Consider the following 20903-nt stretch of genomic DNA (forward strand, 5'->3'; position numbering starts at 1 on the left):
CTCACCTAGTCCCTCTGTGAGCAGTGGGTATGGACAGGACCCCTGGGGGGTGGAAGGCGAGGGCCCAGGGCTGGGAACACACTTCAAACCTCTTTGGGTGCTTCCAGCTGTCCCAGCAATCTTCCCCCAGCTCCATGTAGGGCCCAGGTTAGACACAGATTTGGAAGGAAAGAACCAAAGATTCTTTACACAAACTCAGCGCGGATCGCAATGAGGAATCCAGGAAAACTTCCGAAACTCAGGGAGGCAGGGACATGGAGTTAATCAGAGACCAACTCTAAGAAGCAGCGCCCAGGTCAGGACTGCAGGTCAGTCCAGCCCCGGCTCCAGCCACCCCCCCGCTGCTCCCCGTCCCAGGCTTCCTAGTGTCCTGAACTCTAAGTCTATCTCAGCACACGGTGGTGGAGGGGGCCGAGAGCGGGTCAGCGCCGAGCAGCCGGGTCAGCTCAGAGGCCTGAAGGGGAAGGGAGGGGGAGGGGCGCCGAGGGGCTGGGGGAGGGGGAGGGCTCATCCATTTCTCCCTTGACAGGTGGTTTGTGTCTCTGATTGGCCAGCGCTGCCAGGCTCACACCTCCCTCCCCCAACTCTCTGGAATGTATAATTATCTGCGCGGGGGGTGGGGGTGGTGTGCGAGTGTGTATGGGAGCAGTCACATGCTTTTAAAACTAACCCCCCAAGAGCCCCCCACCTGTATGCTGCTTCGGGGACCCCCCTCTGAGTCTTTAAAGAGCCGGATCCCAAATTCCAGGGTACTCAAGACTTCTTAGGCGGAGGGCCCCCATCTCCACGTGTGTGTGTGTGTGTGTGTGTGTGTGTGTGGGGAGGGGGTGTCAAACCTCAAGGTTCTGAGAAGGGACACCCCAGAGGTGTCAGAGACGGCAGCGGTGGGGGAGGGCCGGAGCTGGAGCAGGAGGGAAAGGGAGGGGAAAGCAGAAGGGGAGGGGAGGGGGCTGCCCGCGGGGGGTTGGGTCATTGTCTTTTAGAATTTGGGAGCCTTTGAAAAGCCGTGGGCCCTCCCACCGCTATTGTGCTGGGGAAGATGTAGCAGCCTCTTCTCCGAGCCACCCCTTTGCCTCCGGACTTCTCTGGGGCCAGCAGCCGCCCGACCTGGGGCCCGGGGCCGCGGGCTCAGCCGACGACCATGGGCTCTGTGTCAAACCAGCAGTTTGCAGGTTCGAGCTTGGGACTTAGCGGGACACCTCAGGCTGCAGGGGCGCCCAGGAGCCACATAAGCGGGAGGAGGGGGAGTGTTCCCTCGGTTGTTCGCAGGACCTCCCCCCCCTCCCCAAGTCTGCGGCCTCCAGCTCCAGGGACCCTCTCTGGAGCTAGGAACCCCGGGTCCCAGCGGCGACCGCCCGGGCGGCTAACGGGGGCCGGTGGGGGCGGTGTAGAGAGGAGGGGCCTGCCTGACCGTCTGTCTCGGGGCAACGTGTTGGGAAGAGGAGCAAAACTTTCGGGGCACCGGCAGCCTCGGCGTGAGCTCGGGGAGCCCGGGCGAGGTCTCTTCTCTCCCTGCCCGGCACAAGTCACTCCTCGCGGGCTGCTGAGCGTGGTAGCCCCGGGTGTCCGGCCGCCGGCTGGACGCTGGGCTCTTGGGCCGGGCGTTGGAGCGGGCCCTGCGATTCCGTACCCCCTCAGTAGTTGAGTGCCCTCCCACTCTCCAGGTGGCTGTGCCAAGGCGCCCGAGGAGGCGCGGGAGGACGCGGCCCGGCCGGCCGAGGAGCCGCAGCTGCTGCACGGGGCCGGCATCTGTAAGTGGTTCAACGTGCGCATGGGGTTCGGCTTCCTGTCCATGACCGCCCGCGCCGGGGTCGCGCTCGACCCCCCAGTGGACGTCTTTGTGCATCAGGTGAGAGCGATTCCGGTAACGTGGATGCGGGAAGGGGACGGTGGCAAACGCGGGTTCAAGGTGGGCGGACGGACTCGCGGGCGGGGGGCCCGATACGTGCGTGCGCATCAGGCGGGGGGCACCCCGGTTCTGAGTCGCTGCGAACTCCGACGGGATGTGAGTGAGCGATCCGGCGTCGGTTATCAGCAGCCCCCAGCCCCTTCCGGGAACCCCTCTGGCTTACCACGTGTCTGTTACCTCTTTCCCCTGGGAAGGGGGCAGGGGGCAGAGAGGTGACCCCATGTGGCAGAAACTAAGGTTGTATTGTGTTTGCCGGTGGGGGGAGGGCGGGCTGGCCGGCCAGGGAAGCACATGCCGGGTTGAGCTGGGCCCTGAGCGCCCACCCCTTTCACCGAATGAGAATAGCTTTTTGGCCAGAGGAGGGCAGCGGCCTGGGATCCAAAGGGGGGGCGGGAGCGTGGAACCACTAAGTCAGTCATGCTTCCACACCCTCATGGCCACACAACTCTCTCAAAGTCCTGAGCCCAGGTTGGGCCTGGCAGCTCTTGGAGTGTTGGGGTAGGGGGCTACAGGATCTCAGGCACAGTTGCCCCCCCTCCCCACCTTGCCTCTTCGAGGGAGGGGAAAGCCCAGGAGGTCCCCTGGCCTCAGATTCCTGCACCACCAGGCTTGGAGGGAGTCCGAGAGCAACCCCAAGTTCTCAGTTACCGCAGGGTAGCCCAGTGGGGGTGAAATTCAGTGTCGCGGGGCAGGGGGTGGAGGGAGGCTAGCCTTCAGTCCTTTTCAGCCTGGCATTTATGGCCCCAGACAGCCATTGATTGTCCTCTAACATTCCAACCGCAAACAAGGAGCCAGAGGCTTCAGTGCTCTCTCCGCCCTGGCCTCCCCTTCCTCTCTCCATTCCGGTGGTCCGGGCACGCCCGCCACCCCTAACAACCATGGAAAGGAAGTGGCCCCTGCGTCCGGGCACCTTCGGAGACTTGTAGCAGGACCTGGAAAGGAGAAATTGCTAATCCCGGCCAGAGGTTGACACCCTAACCGGGCAGGGAGGGGTTACTTGGGGAGGTTGGCTCTGGGAGCGGTGGGGGAGGGGGAAGGAGGATGTGGGGATTAAGGGTTGGAGCCGCAGGGATGGTATTCTGAAGGGGGAGGGGTGGACCGGAGAGGCTGGGTGGACTGGTCTGGGGCTGCAGGCCACTGGGAAGTCTGTTGCACCCTGGGAAGTGGCTGAGTGGGAACTTGAGAGACATGTGGGCACTTGGGCGTACTCAGTTCATATATTCGAAACTTGGGAGTCACTAGGCTACTGGAACATCTGTCAGAAGGGATGTTTAGCTGCCGCCCTTGCTGTGCCCAGTCCTCCCCCCACTAGTCCCTTCATCTCTCACCCGACATCCAGTTCTGGCTGGTGGCTTTACCCCTCCCTGCTTCATTTACATATGTGAATGATAACCCACAGGAAGTAATTGTGGGAGAAAGAAGGGAATTGGCCTCTTTAGATCTATTAAATCACTTTATTACAGGAACCAGCTTTGAATGGCCCTCCTCAGCGGGGCGGCCTTCTCCCCCACTCTCCCATTTATCTGATCACAAAGAGATTAAAATCTCTCCTGGTCTGGAGATGACCGAGCAGCTTCCCCAACTTTGGAAGGTTTGGAGTAAGAGTCAAGCACGGGGTTCTTTTCCTAAGGCTACCAAAGGAGGGTCCTATGGAGATGTTGCCCCTTCATCACTGAGGGGTGCTGGGTGATACTAAAGCCCAGGAAGGTTTTCCTGAGCAAATGAACCTGTGCCTCAGCCTTCCAGAGGGTGAGAAGCAATAGGAAACTGTTGGATGTCAGAGAGGAAAACAGGAGTGTCAGGTCTGGGAGAGGAGCATTTCACATGGGCAGACTGAGGGGGAGCTGAACTTTAGGGTCTTGGTATGAGCATTCCACAGTTTTAAGGAGTTCACTGGGATTTAAAAAAAAAAAGAATTTTCTTCCTAACATAGGTAACGGTGACTGTTGTAAATTCTCTGAGTTACTTATTTTGGACATTGCTAGGGCTCAATTCACACCCTACTTTAGCAATAAGTTCACTAGTGATCACAGTCTTGCAGAAATCTGGAAAATCTCTCTGGGGATCTGCATTGTAAATAGATGCAGGATGTCCTTAAAAATTGCCCTGGGGTGGGGGTAGTGATCCCAAAGTGCAGAAGGGGGTAAGATATCCAACAACTCCTCCCGGTGGCTGGAGTGGCTGCTGATGGTGATGGTAGGGAGGTGAGAAATTTTCCTTTTTGGGCCACAACCAGCCTTACTGGGAGTCTGGATGACATCCTTTATGGTGCCCTGGATGAGACCTAGATCACTTGTGTTCAAGGCCTTAATTCACTTTGGCCCTCAGTACTTTCTTCCCCATTCCAGCCGTGGGTCTATTTGGTTCATTATTATCCCTACATGTTCCCTCACAGAACAAACTTCTCCAGAAGTGGGATTAAAAAAAAACTCTCGATTCTCAGACCCAAAAATATCTTTTATCAAAGAGCAAAACATTCAATAACGAAATTCAGCAATGAAATGAACAGGTAGAGCTCTCCACCTGTCTCTATGATTGGGGGAAATTAAGACTCATAATAGCAGATGGTGAGCCTGAAAATCAGGGTTTCTCAAACTTTTTACTATAGACATACTTTTTTGGGATAATCATTCTGGGCCTTCCGCTGTTGTGACAACCAAAATTGTCTCCTGACAGTTAACAGAAACACCCCTGATTGAGCGACAGTTAATACAGAGAATGCTGGAGCAAGAACAAGTCTGTAGTCTCCTGTTTTAGGGGTACAACCAGGGGTGCTCAGGGCTTACTACTGGCTTTGTGGTCATATCACTTCTGGTGGGCTTGGGGGCTGTAAAGGGCATCAAGGATTGAACCTGGATTGGCCTTGTGCAGAGCAAACGTTCTGGGCTGGAGCAATAATACAGCAGAAAAGAGTGTTTGACTTGCATGCGGCTGACCTGAATTAGGTCATTGGGACCCCATAAAAGGTCCTTGAACCAGGGACCTCGCCAGGAATGATCCCTGAGCACAAAGCCAGGAGTAAGCCCTGACCACATCTGGGTATGGCAAGAAAAAAAAACAGACAAAAAAATAACCCACAAGCCAAGCATCCTGCCCACTTTACCATCTCTCCGTCCCAGTAGACTCCCCTTTTCCTGAGCTTCACTTAGAATTCTTATTTCTTCATGACCAGTTGAGAAGTTAGGCTTAAGGTCTGGGATGTGGCTCAGGAATAGAGCATTTGCCTTAGGAGTGTAAATCTGTGTTTAATCCTCAGCACTGCCTCCGCCCTTTATTATCTTTTTAATTATTGAGTTGTTTAAGTCTACACCTGGTTGTGCTCAGAGGTCACCTCTGGAAGGGCTCAGGGAACCATGTGTGGTGTAGGAGATCAAATGTGGGTCTGCCACGTGGGAGGCAAGCTCCTTATCTGTTGCACTGGACTGACCCCCTCTTTGTTTATTCCCCCCAGTAGTTTAACTCCCAGATCCCCAAGATTGTGGCATTTTGATTTTTTTTTTCTTTATGGGCTACACCTGGTGATGCTCAGGGATTACTCCTGCCTCTGTTCTCAGGAATCAATCCTGGTGGTGCTTGGGGGGCCATATGGGACTGAACCAGGTTTAGCCACTTGCAAGGCAAACACCCTATCTGCTGTACTATCTCTTTGGCCCCAAGATTGTAGTACTTTAAAAGTAAGGGGAAAAACCTCCATTTCCCCCCCCACAGGCTCTTAGAAATCAAATGCATTTAATGTAGTTTTCCGGCTAAAATGCTGTACTCATAGACTTAGAAAAGGTGGAGCCAAAGGGATTTCAATACTGAAATCCTTGAAACTGCTTTAGCCACATGCCCCCCTTTTTCTGCTAAGGATGATTGTGGCTGAGGGACCAGGAAGTTTAGATTAGCTGGGAAAGAAGGGGAAAAAAGAAAAGATTTGCTTACTGTCTAGTAAGTAAACCTGGACAGTTTGTTTCCTTGCTTTATGTAATGATATACTTGTCATCCCTTTCCCAAACTGTTATGTCTTTTGAAGAGGGCATAGCTATGTCTGCTAATTAATTTTCTAGTGGTACACGCACATACACTGAGGGGCTAGGGGGCTAAAGGAAACACTGGGCAAAACTTAAGGGCTCCATAGCAGAAGCATGCTAATAATTGTCAGAAAGGGCTGGGGAGGGCAAGTTACCTAGACTGTTATCTCTGGATTGGTGCCCAGGGGTTTGGAAATGCATCAGGAAAGTCTGAATGAATGCCAGTGGATTACAGTATGGTATTGAGCCACATGACATCCTTCTTTTCTTCATGGAGTATTTATTTGCTCTAGAAGCCATTTGGTTTGATCATGCACTAGTCATTTCCATCTTTACCGGAAAAAGCAGATGGCAAAAAGTCTGGTAGAGATTCACTGTACGAGGAATCTGGTACAGAAATGCGTGTGTGTGTGTGTGTGTGTGTGTGTGTGTGTAAAAAGCAGATGGCAAAAAGTCAGATTCACTCTACCAGGGATCTGGCACAGAAATGCGTGCGTGCATGTGTGTGTGTGTGTGTGTGTGTGTGTGTGTGTGTGTGTGTGTGTAGTGGTGGTGCTGCTGCTGCTGCTGCTGCTGCTGCTGTTCCTGCTGTGGCACCTTTCTAAAGACACATGCTTCCTAGACATTCCCAGGCTTTCTCCAGTGTAGGAGAAACTTCTACTTTAAAGCTGGACTGGGAGTGGTTTTCAGTGACATTCCCCAGAGCAAGGTTTCTTGAATATTCCTAATCAAATTATACTCCACCCTACTGAATTCCTCTTTTTTTTAAAAGAAGCTGCCTTAGGCTAAATCTATTTTGCCTTCCCCTTCCTGCAGGCGTGATTAACCCTTTCGGCTGAAACTGGGAGGTCCTAGGGGGTTGGAGGAGAAGACTTTATAATAAGAAGAAGCAGTGAGAAATTGATTTCTGACTTCCCAAAAGAAAGTACATGGCTTCTGTAAACAACTCCAAGAAAGGGTTTCTGACTTCAAACTCTTCAAGACCCTTTTCTGAGCAAGTGGAGCCAGATGAGAAATTAGCTCCTTAATAGGACCCACCCTGAGGTGGTGCCTTCTGAGTTTGGTCCCCGAAATTTTCACCTTCTGGAAGACAAGGGAGAAGATCCTGTCCTGGGAATCTCAGAGATAAGTCTAGGTTTTATCTGAATGGATCTGGGTTCATAGATCTGGCTGCCTTTGTTCAGATAGGCTGATGAGCAGCGCCATCTGGTGGAAGGTTTCAGGCAGGAGCTGGATGGCGGGGCTGTGTCTGAGCCACGGTGTGGCTTGGGTTGGTTATCTCACTTCCCCACCTCACCTGAAACAGATACCCAGCAAATAAACTGCTTTGGTAGGTTGCTTTCCTCACCCCTGCCAAACTTGCTTGCTTTTTCTGAGAACGGCTTTGTTGTCACAGCCAGCAATGCTGGGGACCATGCCTATGCTCTGTGTGTACGTGTGTGTCTATTAGGGAGTTTGTCAGTGTCTCTGAATTTGCATAGTGTTGACTGTTGGGTCAGTTAGCACAGTTGTGTCTCTGATTTTGGGCTAAATACTTAACCTCCCTCCACCTTCCGGATTACAGCTGTTGTATCAACTAACAGACAACCTCACAGATGTGGTGTGAGGGCTAAATGTGTTACCTGTAAAATGCCTAGTAGGCGCTCGTTTATATTAGCAGTTTTGAACAGTAAAGAATATGTTTTTCCCCGAAATGTTTGTGTACTGCTATACATCTAGGACTTGAAGGGACAGGCATAATCTTAGAATGGAACAGTGGCCCGGGTGTTACAGGAAAGCCAGGAAATGCTGGTTATGATCCCTGAGCCCAAAGCATAGCTCCAGAGCTCTCCTGGGGAGAGGGGCAGGCAGCGCATTTCCAGCCCTCCTTAGCACTCAGCAGAGCTGGTTCCAAGGTCCTTACGGCAGGGAGTGTCCTCACAGCAAAAAGCAGTAACGCAGGCCTGTGTGTTCTCTACTCCGGACCATGGTGTCTAAGCGACCCCACAAGTCCTCCCAGTTGTCAACAACTAAGGCCTCCTTATGGTGCGTGAGAAAGTTGGGTGGGCAGTGGAGAGGAGGCCCAAGTGCTTTAACTGCCCTGGTTTTTCTGCTTGCTGGCCCCTTACCCTGTAAAGGGGAAAATCTTGCTAACCTGCTATTCTTGTGATTCAATGGACCCTATTGGCTCACCTTCCAAATTTATTTATTTAAGTAAGTCACACCAATTCAGGTTCCTGCCTAGGGGCACTAGCCGGGGGTGGGGGGGTGGGGGGTGTCTGCTTCTGCTTCTGCTCCTTGCTTCCCTCCATCCACCCCAGCAGGGTGAGGGGCCTGGCCTTAGCTGGTGGTGACTTTGGCAGGCCCTGCAAGCATAACTGAGGAAGAAAGGTGGTGACTCCGATCCATTTCTCTCACCATGACCATAAACCTAACATGGAGAGGAAGGAACTGATGAATGTTTTGAATGTGTGTGAGTGGGGGCAGGGGGTGGTAGTGTCAGAAGCTGGAGCCTCTGGAACTCCAGGAATCTGACCACCAGAACCAACCAGTGTCAACTCTTTGTTTCCTGGGGCTGGGCTCTACAGGGGGAGCTCAAGCCCTGCCCCTCCCCCCAGGCCTTTTCTTTTTTGGAGGGGACTGGGAGAGGGGCGAGGGGCGGGCCGTCTTTGTGTGTGGCTGGGGGTGGGGTGGGGTAGTAGCAGAAATTCCTCGCTCCTTTCTGCTGGCAGGCCTGTGAGACTGGCCGAGGGCGGCTGTACGCTGATTACCTAGCTGATAAGAGAGGAATTCCAACTATGTGTGGAGGGGTGGGTGGAGGGCAGGCAGCCTCCCCCGAGACCACCAGGGGAAATTTTGACCTGTTCTGGCCAGGAAACTACAGGGTTTGGGTAGTTAGAGGGGATTACTTTTTTTCTTTCTTTTTAAAGAAATGAAAATTCTCTGAAAGTTAAACCAAGCTCCGATGGTGGAGCCTGTGGCCTGAAAGGATGGTCTAATTCTAATCCTTTCCTTTTCAATTATTCTTGTTCTGAACCTGCCTTTCCCAGTGCTGGGGCAGGGAGAGCTATAAGCAATATGAATTGGAACTTGAGGCGTTTCTTGAAGCATTTCCACAGCTATGGAGTGATAAAAGCCAGAGTTAAATGTCCACTTCCCTGACACTCCTCACCAGTCACCCTGCCCAGCTCCGGGCTGAAGGCTTGGTAATTGCCGCTTGCTGAGGATTTATGTGTGGTAGCCAATGTGTTAACTACTTTTCTTGCATAAAACCTCACTGCACCTCCATAAAATTAGTTTCTGCTCCATTTTCTTGGTCAGCTCAGAGAGGAGGAACAGGCTCCACTCCAAGCCAGGTCACAGGCACAACCCAGGAGGCAGCTGGAGATCTGGGCTCCCTGACGCCAGGCCCCGATCTGCTTCCTTCATGCTTGCCCCTGGCCTCTCCTCAGCAAGCAGCGAGCCAAATCTGATTTGATTCAGTAGTTCCTGCGCGAGAGGGAAGGGAGTTTCCCCTCTTTACAGTGTTTTTATTTGCTTTTTATGCCCTATCACTTTCCCCACATAAAGATTGGGATGTGGGGAGTGTTTTCACAGCCTTGGCAGTTTGCAGGGGAATAAAAACAGAAGTTAAGGGATTCCTTGACTTTAGGATATTTCTTTGATGGTCTGGAGGGCAAAAGCTACAAATACTAGACTTTTTTTTAGATTATTATTATTACTAGTTTTTGTCCCTACTCAGCAGTACTCAGGGCTTATTCCTGGCTCTGCTTAGGAATCTCCTGGTGGGCTCAGGGGACCAATGTGGTGCCGGACTTTGAACCCGCTCAGCTGTGTACAAGGCTAATGCCCTATCTGCTGTACTGTCTTTTTGGTCCCTAGTACATGAAATTCTTTCTGTGCTCACATTATATTTATTAGAGGCTGTTGTCCCATATTATAAGAGGTTCGAAACCTTTAGATAATGTTTCATGAAGTGGATGTGGTTTCCATATATTGTTTTTTTGAACTGCTTGGGGCCCACAGCTTCTGGCAGTGTATAGGGATCTTATGTGGTGCCATCCAGCAGGATTGGCCAAGCTTTGTAGATGTACAATCTCTCCCTCTGGGGATATGGTTTCTTTGGGGGTGGGTATACCTTGTTGTGCTTAGGGCTACTTCCAGTCAAATGCAGAGTGGGATGGTGGAGACACAAGGTTTGAGCACGGGTCTTTTGCATGCAAAGCATGTGCATGCTCTTTGAGTTAAAATTCAATTGAAATGATAAGGGATTGGGGAGCTCATCTGGCTAAAGGTCATTCATGTTTTACCTGAATTCCAGTTTGAGGCACTCCCATAGAAATAAAATACTAATGCTTTTTATTTTAGGTCACTTGTGCCAGTTCTAGAGGCACAGCGGTTGCTCTTGCTTCTTTAGGCCTCGTTCTCAGTGTTGAGCTCACTTTGTTGATTGATATACGCTGGGTAGGTTCCTGTTGGCTGCTACCGCCACTGATGTGTTAAACTAGAAATGGCAAGGTGGAATGGGCTCTAAGCTAATTTTGGGGGGTGGGGAGTGGACATATACTTGGTGCTTCTAGGGAACTGCTCCTTGCTTTACATGTGCTTGCCAAATCTCCCTCTCTAATGAGCGCTCTCTCTCTTTCTCTCCCCTTTCTTTCGTTTATTTTTATTTTATTTTATTTTATTTTATTTTTTTGTTTTTTGGGTCACACCCGGCGATGCACAAGGGTTACTCCTGGCTCTGCACTAAGGAATTATTCCTGGTGGTGCTCAGGGGGCCATATGGAATGCTGGGAATCGAACCTAGGTCGGCTGTGTGCAAGGCAAATGCCTTACCCTCTGTGCTATCGCTCCAGCCCCTCCCCTTTTTAAAAAAAATTCTTTTGTTTAGTTTTTGGGGCCACACTTGATGTTTCCCAGAGATTATTCCTACTCCTGGCTTTTGGCCTTGTGTTCTGGAATCACCCTGGGATCACTCCTGACTGGGCTTGGTGTACCCTATGTGGTGTTAGGGATCAAACCCTGTCAGCAAACAAGACAGGTGCCTTAGCCACTGTACCAACAATCTGATCCTGATGAGACCTTTTGAAAATGGCCACATTTTTTGTGTGTGTATATATATTTTTTCTTTCCTGCTCTCCGGTTTATTTGTACAAAATGAGGAGGACACATGCTGGAAACAGCCTGGAGGTTGCACCAGTCCTTCTGGGCACCTTTGGAAGCTTGAATTGGTGCTGGAGCTGCAGCCGTTTGGGTCTCACTGTAGGCCTTGGCTTTGGCCTTCATCTGAGCCTTGCTTTAGCCCTCCTTTGAACCTTGACTTTGACCTTGGTTGGATCCTTGGTTTCAACCTTGGTTTTTGGCCAGCAGAGCCTGAGACCCTTGGCAATGAAGGCATGAGCATTTTCCCCAAGCCCGGGGTGAGCAATGTACAAGGTCGACAGAGCCTGTGAGTGTTCTTTGTGACAACGAGCCTAGCCTACTTGGGGTTCACCAGCGCCTTCATGGCCTTGGCATTATTGGCCAGCATCTTTTTAGGTCCTTCTAGTGCTTCTAGGCAAAACCAATGTTCCTTGTGAATTTGGGGTCCACCCCTTTAAGAGATTCATCTCTAACGAGGTTTCTTAATGCCATTTCCATGCCATTTTTGAGACTGGTTATGTGTTTCACAAGTGCTGAAACCAGAGGAGCATGTATGTGTATTTTGACTTTGAGCCACATCCACTGATGCTGGGGCTGGGTGCTACTCCTGGATGCTACTCAGTAGTCAGTTGGTGCAGAGCACAAACACAAGAGTGCAGAGCCAGGACTAACCCCTGAGCATTGCTGGGGTGTGACCCAAAGAGCCAAAAAAAGCAAAGAGTAACCTTTGGCATTGGAGAGATAGTATAGGGGGTAGGGTGCTTTTCTTGCACACAGCTAACCAGGGTGTGATTCCTGGTACCCCGTATGATCCCCCTCCAGACTGCCAGGCTAAGCTCTGTGAACCATCAGGTATGGTCCAAACCTCCTTCCCTCCGTCCCCCAGATAAAGGAATATGACATCTGTTTATATAGTGATCTTAGCTGAAGTAATGCAAGTTTCTTGATCATGGTATTGCTGTGATCTTTGAATCACGATTTATTTATTTATTTATTTATGCTTTGGGGCCATACCCAAAATACTCAGGGATCATTCCTGGTGGGGTTCGGGGACCATGTGGAGTACTGGGTGGGATAAACTGCATGCAAGGCAAGCACCTGTACTGCCTCTCTGAATCTTATTTATTTATTTATTTATTTATTTTTTGGGTCACACCCGGCGATGCACAGGGGTTACTCCTGGCTCTGCACTCAGGAATTACTCCTGGCAGTGCTCGGGGGACCATATGGGATACTGGGAATCCAACCTGGGTTGGCCGCATGCAAGGCAAACGCCCTACCTGCAGTGCTATTGCTCCAGTCCCTGGTCCTGAATCTTAATTTCTGTTTTCTGTTTGTTTCGTCTTTTTGGGTCCACCTGGTAATAATGCTCAGGGGTTACTCCTGGCTCTGCATTCAGGAATTGTTCCTGGCAGTGCTCAGGGGACCGAATGGGATGCCGGGGATCAAAACCAGGTTGGTCGTGTGCAAGGCTTATCTGCTGTAGTATCGCTCTGGCCCCCTGAATTGTAATTTCTTTACTTAGAAAATGGGAACGTTGCTGCACTTTTCTTGCTGCCTTGTTGGCAATGTGCTGTTTCTGTTTGTTTGGGATAAAAAGATGAAGATTGATGTTGAAATCTACCATGTTTTCCCTCCAGAGTAAACTGCACATGGAGGGTTTTCGGAGCCTGAAGGAGGGGGAGGCAGTGGAGTTCACCTTTAAGAAGTCCGCCAAGGGCCTGGAATCTATTCGAGTTACTGGTCCTGGTGGGGTGTTCTGTATTGGAAGTGAGAGGCGGCCCAAAGGGAAGAACATGCAGAAGCGGAGATCTAAGGGAGACAGGTAAGGATGGGGCAGCAGTTACTGGGAGCTAACCTCCCTTTCATGACATTCTCATGACTGCCGGGCATAGGATGAAGGCTGTGATCCTCAATGACACCTGGCCTGTGTGTGTGTGGGAGACAGTGAGGCAGGCAGTGTGCTATGGGCCATGCAACAGTCCTAGCAATTTCTTTAACTTTGTTCCTGAGCTCTAGCCCAGTTATGTAATGGGGCTAGAGAAACTAACCTCACACTTATTTTAGCTCTATGTGAAAATCTAAGTGGTGGAAACAAAATGGTCCTTGTGTTCCTGTTGCTCCCGGAGTTCTCCAAATGTTGGCTTCTTTCCCCTTTACTCTGCTGCATTCAGTAATAGATTCTGGGTTTGTTTGTTTTTTGGGGGGGTGGGGGGTCACACCTGGCGGCGCTCGCGGGGACCATATGGGATGCTGGGGATCGAAGCTGGGTTGGCCATGTGCGAAGCAAACATCCTACCTGCTGTGCTGTTGCTCCAGCCCCTCAGTAATAAGAGTTTGAGTCCTTTGATTTCTCTTTTGTTTGGGGCTTTTTGTTTTGTTTTGATGAGCCACATCCTGCCTCCTCAGGACTTAACTCCTGATGGGGTTGGGAGACCATATGGAATGCCTGGAACAAAACCTGGGGTTAGTGACATGCAAGGCAGGTGCCCTACCCATTGTACTATTCTTCCAACCCTCAGGTACGGTTTTTAAAGGTTATGGCAAAGTCTTATTCATTTCCAATATAGAAGTTCCCAATTGGGGTCTGTGGCTTCTATTTTTTTAAATTATTATTTAAAAAATATATTTATATTTGCTTTTTATGTCATACCTGGCAATGCTCAGGGGTTACTCCTGGATCTGTACTCAGGAATCAGGCCTGGCGGTACTCAGGGGACTATACCGGGTGCCGGGGATCGAATCTGGGTCGGTCATGTGCAAGGCAAATGCCCTACTTGCTGTACTATTGCTCTGGCCCCTGTGACATATTTTTATTTTTCTGGTGGGAGGTAATCCCAAGCTGTGCTTAGGGTATACCTGGAAGGACGCAGTGGACCATTCTGTGCTGGGATTGAACTTGAAGCCTCCACAAGCAAGGCACGTGTTCCTGCCCTGATCTTGTTTTTTGGTGTTTTTAAATGTAGGAGTACTGCTGTTTGTTCTGTCATTGATTGAGCTGACCCTTTGTTTTGTTTTGTTTTTTTTAGGGGGCAGGGGAGAAAGTGAACCCTATCCACAGTGCACAGAATGGTTCTGTTTGGGCGTCACTCTTAGGGATTGAACCAGGGTTAACCCCTGTAAGAATCTCTCTGGCCTCAATATTTTGGTATTTTCACAATCATCTAGCCAGTATTTCTCAACCAGAGGCCACAGGGGAGAGTTGGATAAATTGAAATTTGTAGGCGCGCGCGCGCACGCGTGTGTATGTATGTGTGTGTGTGTGTGTGTGTGTACAGCTTGAGACTAGAGGGCGTCACAAGAAGGAAATATAGTCAGAAGGGGCCTTGGTCAAAAGATATTGATCTAGGCAATAGATTTAGAGGAGGGACTTTTTTTTTTTAATTGGGAAATGGGTCTCCAGGAAGGAAAGTGGTTCTGGTAACTGACCTAGGCTACAACATAGGTGTCATGGCAGGGCAGAAGGCTCCTGATGGCTTCTCTGCATCATCTTTCTTTGCTGTAGGTGCTACAACTGTGGCGGTCTAGACCATCATGCCAAAGAATGCAAGCTGCCACCCCAGCCCAAGAAGTGCCACTTCTGCCAGAGCATCAACCATATGGTGGCCTCCTGTCCACTGAAGGCCCAGCAAGCCCCCAGCTCCCAGGGGAAGCCTACCTACTTCCGGGAGGAAGAAGAGGAGATCCATTCCCCTGCCCTGCTGCCTGAGGCCCAGAATTGAGCCAGTGGGTGGGGGCTATCCTTTTGCGATCAGCAAGTTTCTAGGAGCAGGCATCAATCGGCAGAGAGGAGAAAGTGGGGACAGGGTGGGAAGGGGGCAGCTGGCACTGCCATGTGTGTATGTATCTCAGGCCGGGGTCCAGAGCTTCACCCTCTCTCCCTCTTGGCAGGGGGGAGGGGGTGAGGCAAAGGAACTCCAATCACGCTGTCTAAATGCACCTGAGAGCTTTGGGGACGGAACCCCTCTGCATGCTTTATCTGAGTCTCTATGCCCAGGATCTCTTGCTTTTGAAATGTTCTGGACACGGAAGTGGTTTTCCTTTTTAAAGAAGGCTATGTAACTATTTTCCATGCCAGAGTGAAAAGATTGATCAGACAAGAGACCAGATTAATGGGCCCAACCCACAAGCTTCTGCATTCCGTGGGAGGGAATCTCAGGGCTAAGACAGGCTTTTTCTACATTTTGTCTCCCAACACTCTTGGATTAGAGTTTTGGGAGCTGTCCCAAGCCATGGATTGTGATAAAAGGCCAAAGGGGGATTGGAACAGTGCTGATCTATCTGCTCCTAAGCTCCCTCCCCATTCTGGGCCAATATGATTTTATTTATTTGCTGCCTTGGATTGCTGCACCGTGGTCCCACCTTCTCCAGGATGCCAACTGCACTAGCTGTGTGCGAATGACGTATCTTGTGCATTTTAATTTTTTTTTTCTTAATATAAATATTCTGGTTTTGTATTTTTGTGTATTTTAATCTAAGGCCCTCATTCCTGCACTGTGTTCTCAGGTACATGAGCAATCTCAGGGATAAGTCAGCAGCAGCTCCGGGTCTGCACAGCAGGAATACTTTTTGTTGTTTGATCAGCAGGGAAAAAAACTATTTGAAGTGGATTGAACTACCTCATTTTTTTTTGGCCAATTGTGAGCTGACTTTTCTGCTGTTACGTCGTCTTGAAACCCCTCCACCTTCAATGTTTTCATGGCGGGGCTAGGTTTTCCCTGGGTGCCCTGTGATTTGATTTCCTCCCCAAGATTGGAATATGGTCTGAACAGGAAAGATGGTACAGAGAGGGGATAGGAGAAGCCGGGCCAGGCTAAAGGCACCAAGAGGATGCCAAGATCAGGTGAGGTCTGTGTGTGAGATGAGGATTCCTGTTCCAGACCTCTAACCCCAGGGCACAGGACATCCCAGATCCCTCTTTCACTAGATTGGGCTAGGCCTACCATGCACAACAGGGTGAATGTGTGCTTGCCAAAAAAACCCAAAAAATAGTTTGAGTTCATAAGGATAGTTTTCAGAGGCTATCTCTGTATCCACTTTGAGATGCCCAGGTATGGATATGAAACAGGGACCAAATCCAGAACCTTTAACTCTTTGGCTTCCTGATGTCTCCTTTTTGGGGCCCAGAGCCAGTGTCCTGCCCTGCGGTATCAGTGATTCATGTCATGGTAGCCAAAGGAGAAAAGGGGGGGAGGGTTCGTTTACGTGCTGTGATCCCTGCAAACCTCTACCTCACTGTGTTGAAACGGGGCAAATGCAATAGACCGCATTGGGTGATTTGTGTCTGATCCTGGGTTCTTGTCTCCCCCAACTTGCAGCCCCTTCTAGTTATTGTATTTGTCTGGGCTTTGTAGAACTTATGAGTAGCTAATTTGGTGATTTCTAGGTGGCCTAGTTTGTGTAAATATAATGTGTTGGTCTTCTCCATGTTATTTTGGGGTTTTATTGTTTACAAAACTTTTGTATAAGAAAAATAGCCAAAGCATCTTTGACACAAGGTTCTGCACCAGGTAAAAGGATCTGAAGCAAGCTTGGGGGCCCTTCCTGAAATGGGGGTCTTGAGCCACCCTTTCTCTTGTGTTCCCTGCCCCTATTTCCTATTTTGAATCAGGTCTTCTGTCCCTCAAATTTCTGCCATCTCCTGAATTTTCTTACCATCTCCTTGATTCCCTCTTCTCCCCACGCTTCTCCCAAATCCCCCACCCACCCACCCCCTACCAGTCCACACAACCTTGCAAGTTTGTGGTGTATCTCCACAAGTCTTAAAGAAAGTGATTTTTACAAAAGTCCTTTAGAAGTTCAGAATACTCTATTCCTTGCACCCAGCCTTTGAAGACAGGACTATCACTTGCTATCTTTTATGCCAAACATGCGCTGCTGTATTATTACCTTAGTTTTGAATCTTAGGGTAGAGAAGCAATGAGGGGGAGGGGGCCTTCCATGTAAAGTGGGATCAGGAAACCAAGAAAAGGGAAGATGAATGTATATCCAAGTCACTCAGGAACTTTTGTGCAGGTGCAAGAAACTTAGGTCAAAGTGGCCACAAGATTGTTTAATAGGAGACGGACGAATGTAACTCCATGTTTACTGCTAGAAACCAAAGCTTTTTGTGAAATCTTGAATTTATGGGGAGGGAGGGCGGGAGAGTAGGGAAGCATGTACCTGATCCCCTTCCCTCATCCCATGGGCTGAGACTGGAGCCCATGGGCTTTGGTGACCCCATCCTGGGGAAATGTTTATTTGATGGTTGATTTTGCTGTATGGGTTACTTCCTTTCCCTTTTGCAATCATTTTGCTACATACATGCTGATCCTTTTCCCAATTCCCTTTCTGTACCCTGGGAAAATACAATGAATAAATAAAAACTTATTGGTACTAAAACCGGCGTCTTCTTGTTAGTACGCTAGCATTTTTCTTCCCCTTTATTTTCCCTACTTTAGATTGGGCTCCAGAAGTCACAGAAGAAACATTCAAGTTTTCTGATGAGACATTTTGTTAGGAATGCATCTTGAATGTTCAGTCTTCTCAGTACCTCATTCCAGCGGAGTTTTGTTTCTAGTTAAGGCCTCTTGTGCTTTACTTAGAAGCTGCCACATTCAAGAGGGATTAGCAGCTTGGTATCCATAAGAATGGGGTTGCCTGTGCCACAATGGAAGAGGCAATGATGGGGGCATGGAACCTAATAATACTTTGTGTCCTGTTCCTCAAAGCCCTTTACAACTTCTGATTAGTCGCCTTGCTGCCCCCAGGGAAGGAAATAAATGGAATCAAGGAAATTGAGGCCAGAGGAACACTGACTATAGATGTTTTAAAGTCTGTTCTTCTGATGAACATCTTTGGTTTTTGTTTTTTTGAGACTCAACTTGTTTAGGGGTTCTGACTGCTCAAAGATCATGCCTGCTTAGGGCCCGAGTGATAGTACAGCGAGTAAGGTATTTGCCTTGCATGCGGCCAGGTTCGCTGACCTGGGTTTGATCCCTGGCATCTCATATGGTCCCCTGAGCACCGCCAGGAGTGATTCCTGAGTGCAAAGCCAGGAGTAACCCCTGAGCATCACTGGGTGTGACCCAAAAAGGGAAAAAAAAATGCCTACTGGTGTCCAGGGGACCTATGTGGTGCTGGGAATCAAACCTGAATCAGCTGCATGCAAGGCAATCATCTTACCCCTATCTCTCCAGTCACATGAACTTTATTTTTGGTGGTTTGGGAGCCACACATGGTGGTACTCAGCCCTATTCCTGGCTCTGTGTTTAAGGATCACTTATTCTCTGAAAGCCGTGTGGTGCTTGGGACTCAACCCGCTCAGTCAGTTGTATGCTAGGCAAGCACCTTAACTCCTTGTACTATTTTTGCAGTCCTGGGAAAAGGTATTTTAAGAAGGAAAAAAGCTCAGGAGTCAGAGGCCATTTGTGGGCAGCGACTCAGGGTCTCATTGGGATGGGGAGGAAAGAGCCGGCTCCACCCCCATCCTGTGAGGCCCCACTGCGGGCCTAAACCTGACTGCCACACGACATCATGTTATTCTTTTTTTTTTTTTTATTAATGTAGGAGTACTGCTATTCAGCCACCAATTAGCTGATTGAATTGTGCATGAACTCCACCTTTTTTTTTTCATTTTTTATAATTTTATTTATTGAATCACCGTGAGAGCAGTTACAAAGCTTTCGGGTCTAAGTCTCGGTCATACAGACATCATGTTATTCTTTTTTTTTTTTTTTTTTTTTGCTTTTGGGTCACACCTAGCGATGCACAGGGGTTACTCTGGCTCTGCACTCAGGAATCACTCCTGGCAGTGCTCAGGGGACCATATGGGATGCTGGGAATCGAACCCCGGTCGGCCACATGCAAGGCAAATGCCCTACCCACTGTACTATCACTCCAGCCCCCATCATGTTATTCATAACCAGCAATAGAAAACAAATTGTCTACTGTTGACTTTTCAGCAGATCTGAGTGTTGAGGTAAAATCCCAAATAATAATGGTGGGTCTGGTGTCAAAATATTGAATGTGATCAAAGTAGAGAGACAGTAATATGGAAATCATCTGCCCCACAGGTAGGGGGAGGGGTGCAGGATGGGGGCATACTGGGGTTTTTGGTAGTGGAGAATGGGCACTGGTGAAGATACAAGTGTTTCATTGTATGACCGAGACTTAAACCTGAAAGCTTTGTAATTGCTCTCACGGTGATTCAATAAATAAAATTATTTAAAAAAAAAAGGAAAAAGCTTTTGATATGGGAATTCCATCTATTACACAAAAGGCAAGGAAGCTGGAGAACAAAGCTAAGTCAGTCTATCCACAAATGCCACCAAAAGTCAAAGCTGACCATGGGAACTGCATGCTTAAGCTAATTTTCAATCACTGGTCTAACTGCAAAATTAGCGGTAATCACTAGGTGAAAACTTAACTTGCCAAGATGAAAATGCATGAAAGTGGAAGACTTCACGGATACCCATTTCTAAAGCCTGCTTTGATAATGTGGCTCTGTTACAAGTAACCCTTTTGTGGTCCAGGAGATAGTTCAGTGGGTAGGTCAGTTGTCTTGCATAGCCAAGGGGGTTTTTATCCTCTACGGTCCCTGAGCACTGCTAGATGTGGTCCAAAAACCAAAAAATTAAAATAAAAATAAAAGTAACTCTTTGATCAGGAAGTGGAAGCGACAATGAGCCACTGCAATATCTTCCTTTCCTGCTTAACACACTGCAATCCAGAGTAGGAAATTTTAAGATTCCTCTGAAAATTGCAACTTCTTTTAAATTTTGCTTTTTAATTAATTTTTGAAAATTTTTATTAGTGAAACACCATGAGGTACAGTTGTAAACTTAACAAGTTTTGGTGCTTGGGTTTCAGTTATACAATGATGGAGTACCCATCCCACTACCAGTGTCCATTCTCCACCACCAAAAATTCTGCTTTTTTGATTAAAAAAAAAAATCAATTCCCTCTTACCCTAGCCTCAAATTCCCACAGCAGTTCTTAAAGGGTTGGTACAGCCCTAAAATGCTTGGTTTTTTTCTCATGGCTTCTTACAGCTCAAAGGGTTTCTGACTGCTCAAAGCAGAGCAGAGCTCTTTCGGTGTCTTAACATTTTTTTTTTTTCAATCTTTGAGTAGGGCCTAAGAATATGCAAATCCCTAAATCTTAAGTATTAAATCTGCACAAAATAGACATTAAGTGGATTTGTGAGTTGAGGAAGGACAGGAACTTTCCAAACAGGTTGAAATGCACTGAAGAAAGCAAACACTAGAGACTTTGATTTGTTTGTTGTTTTTTGGCCGCATCCAGCGGTGCTCAGCGCCCCACGCTCCCCTATTACTCCTGGCGGTGCTCAGGGATGCCGAACGCGGGTCAGCCACGTACGTGCAATGCAAAGCACTCGACCCGCAGTACTCTCGCTCCGGCCCCAAATAGAGATTTTTAAAGACTTCTGTACCACAGCTTTTAAGTCCAGCCTATTGCCGGGGCCACCATTTCTCAAACTGCCACCAGTAGCCCAGCAACCCTTGCAGTTCCAAAGTGGGGCTTCAAGTGTCCGTCTCTAGCCTCCCCGGGGACGGGAGCCCTGCGCTCCCCGAGGTCGCCTCTAGACGGCGCCTATGTGAGCCCGCGCCCCGGCCACTCGGTCACGTGAGTTCGCGCCAGCCCCCTCCACCGCTCGCGCCGCTCCGCGTCCGAGAGGCCCCGCCCATCCCGCGAGGGCGGACGGGGCGTGCCCCGCGCTCAGCGATGACGTGTTCCTACTGCGCCACGTCGTAAGGAAGTGTGAGCCAGGGAGCAGTTAAAAGGTGCCGGGACGAGCCGATCCTGCGCAGTGATCCAGCGGGGGAACGAAAGGTGAGAAAGGTGACTGGGTGGGG

The 20903-nt window shown here is 49.3% G+C and overlaps 2 protein-coding genes across 3 annotated transcripts in view; both read left to right on the forward strand.

Annotated features, from left to right (window-relative positions):
* The first annotated feature begins 1039 nt into the window (after window positions 1–1039).
* On the forward strand, window positions 1040–14813 carry LIN28A (lin-28 homolog A). The gene is made up of 4 exons (XM_056122625.1): window positions 1040–1172; window positions 1665–1849; window positions 12687–12871; window positions 14552–14813. Exons 1-4 carry the CDS (start codon window positions 1142–1144, stop codon window positions 14766–14768), a joined length of 618 nt encoding a protein of 205 aa, XP_055978600.1. The 5' UTR covers window positions 1040–1141; the 3' UTR covers window positions 14769–14813.
* A 5977-nt stretch (window positions 14814–20790) lies between these two features.
* Window positions 20791–20903, forward strand: part of DHDDS (dehydrodolichyl diphosphate synthase subunit) — a 35611-nt gene continuing 35498 nt past the window's right edge. For both annotated transcript variants that reach the window (XM_056122623.1, XM_056122624.1), the window contains exon 1: window positions 20791–20880. The gene's annotated coding sequence lies outside the window, so the exon portion shown is untranslated. The remainder of the gene's footprint in view (window positions 20881–20903) is intronic.

The sequence above is a fragment of the Sorex fumeus genome, unplaced genomic scaffold (assembly GCF_029834395.1).
Source record: "Sorex fumeus unplaced genomic scaffold, SorFum_2.1 ptg000047l, whole genome shotgun sequence".
NCBI classification, from domain to species: domain Eukaryota; kingdom Metazoa; phylum Chordata; class Mammalia; order Eulipotyphla; family Soricidae; genus Sorex; species Sorex fumeus.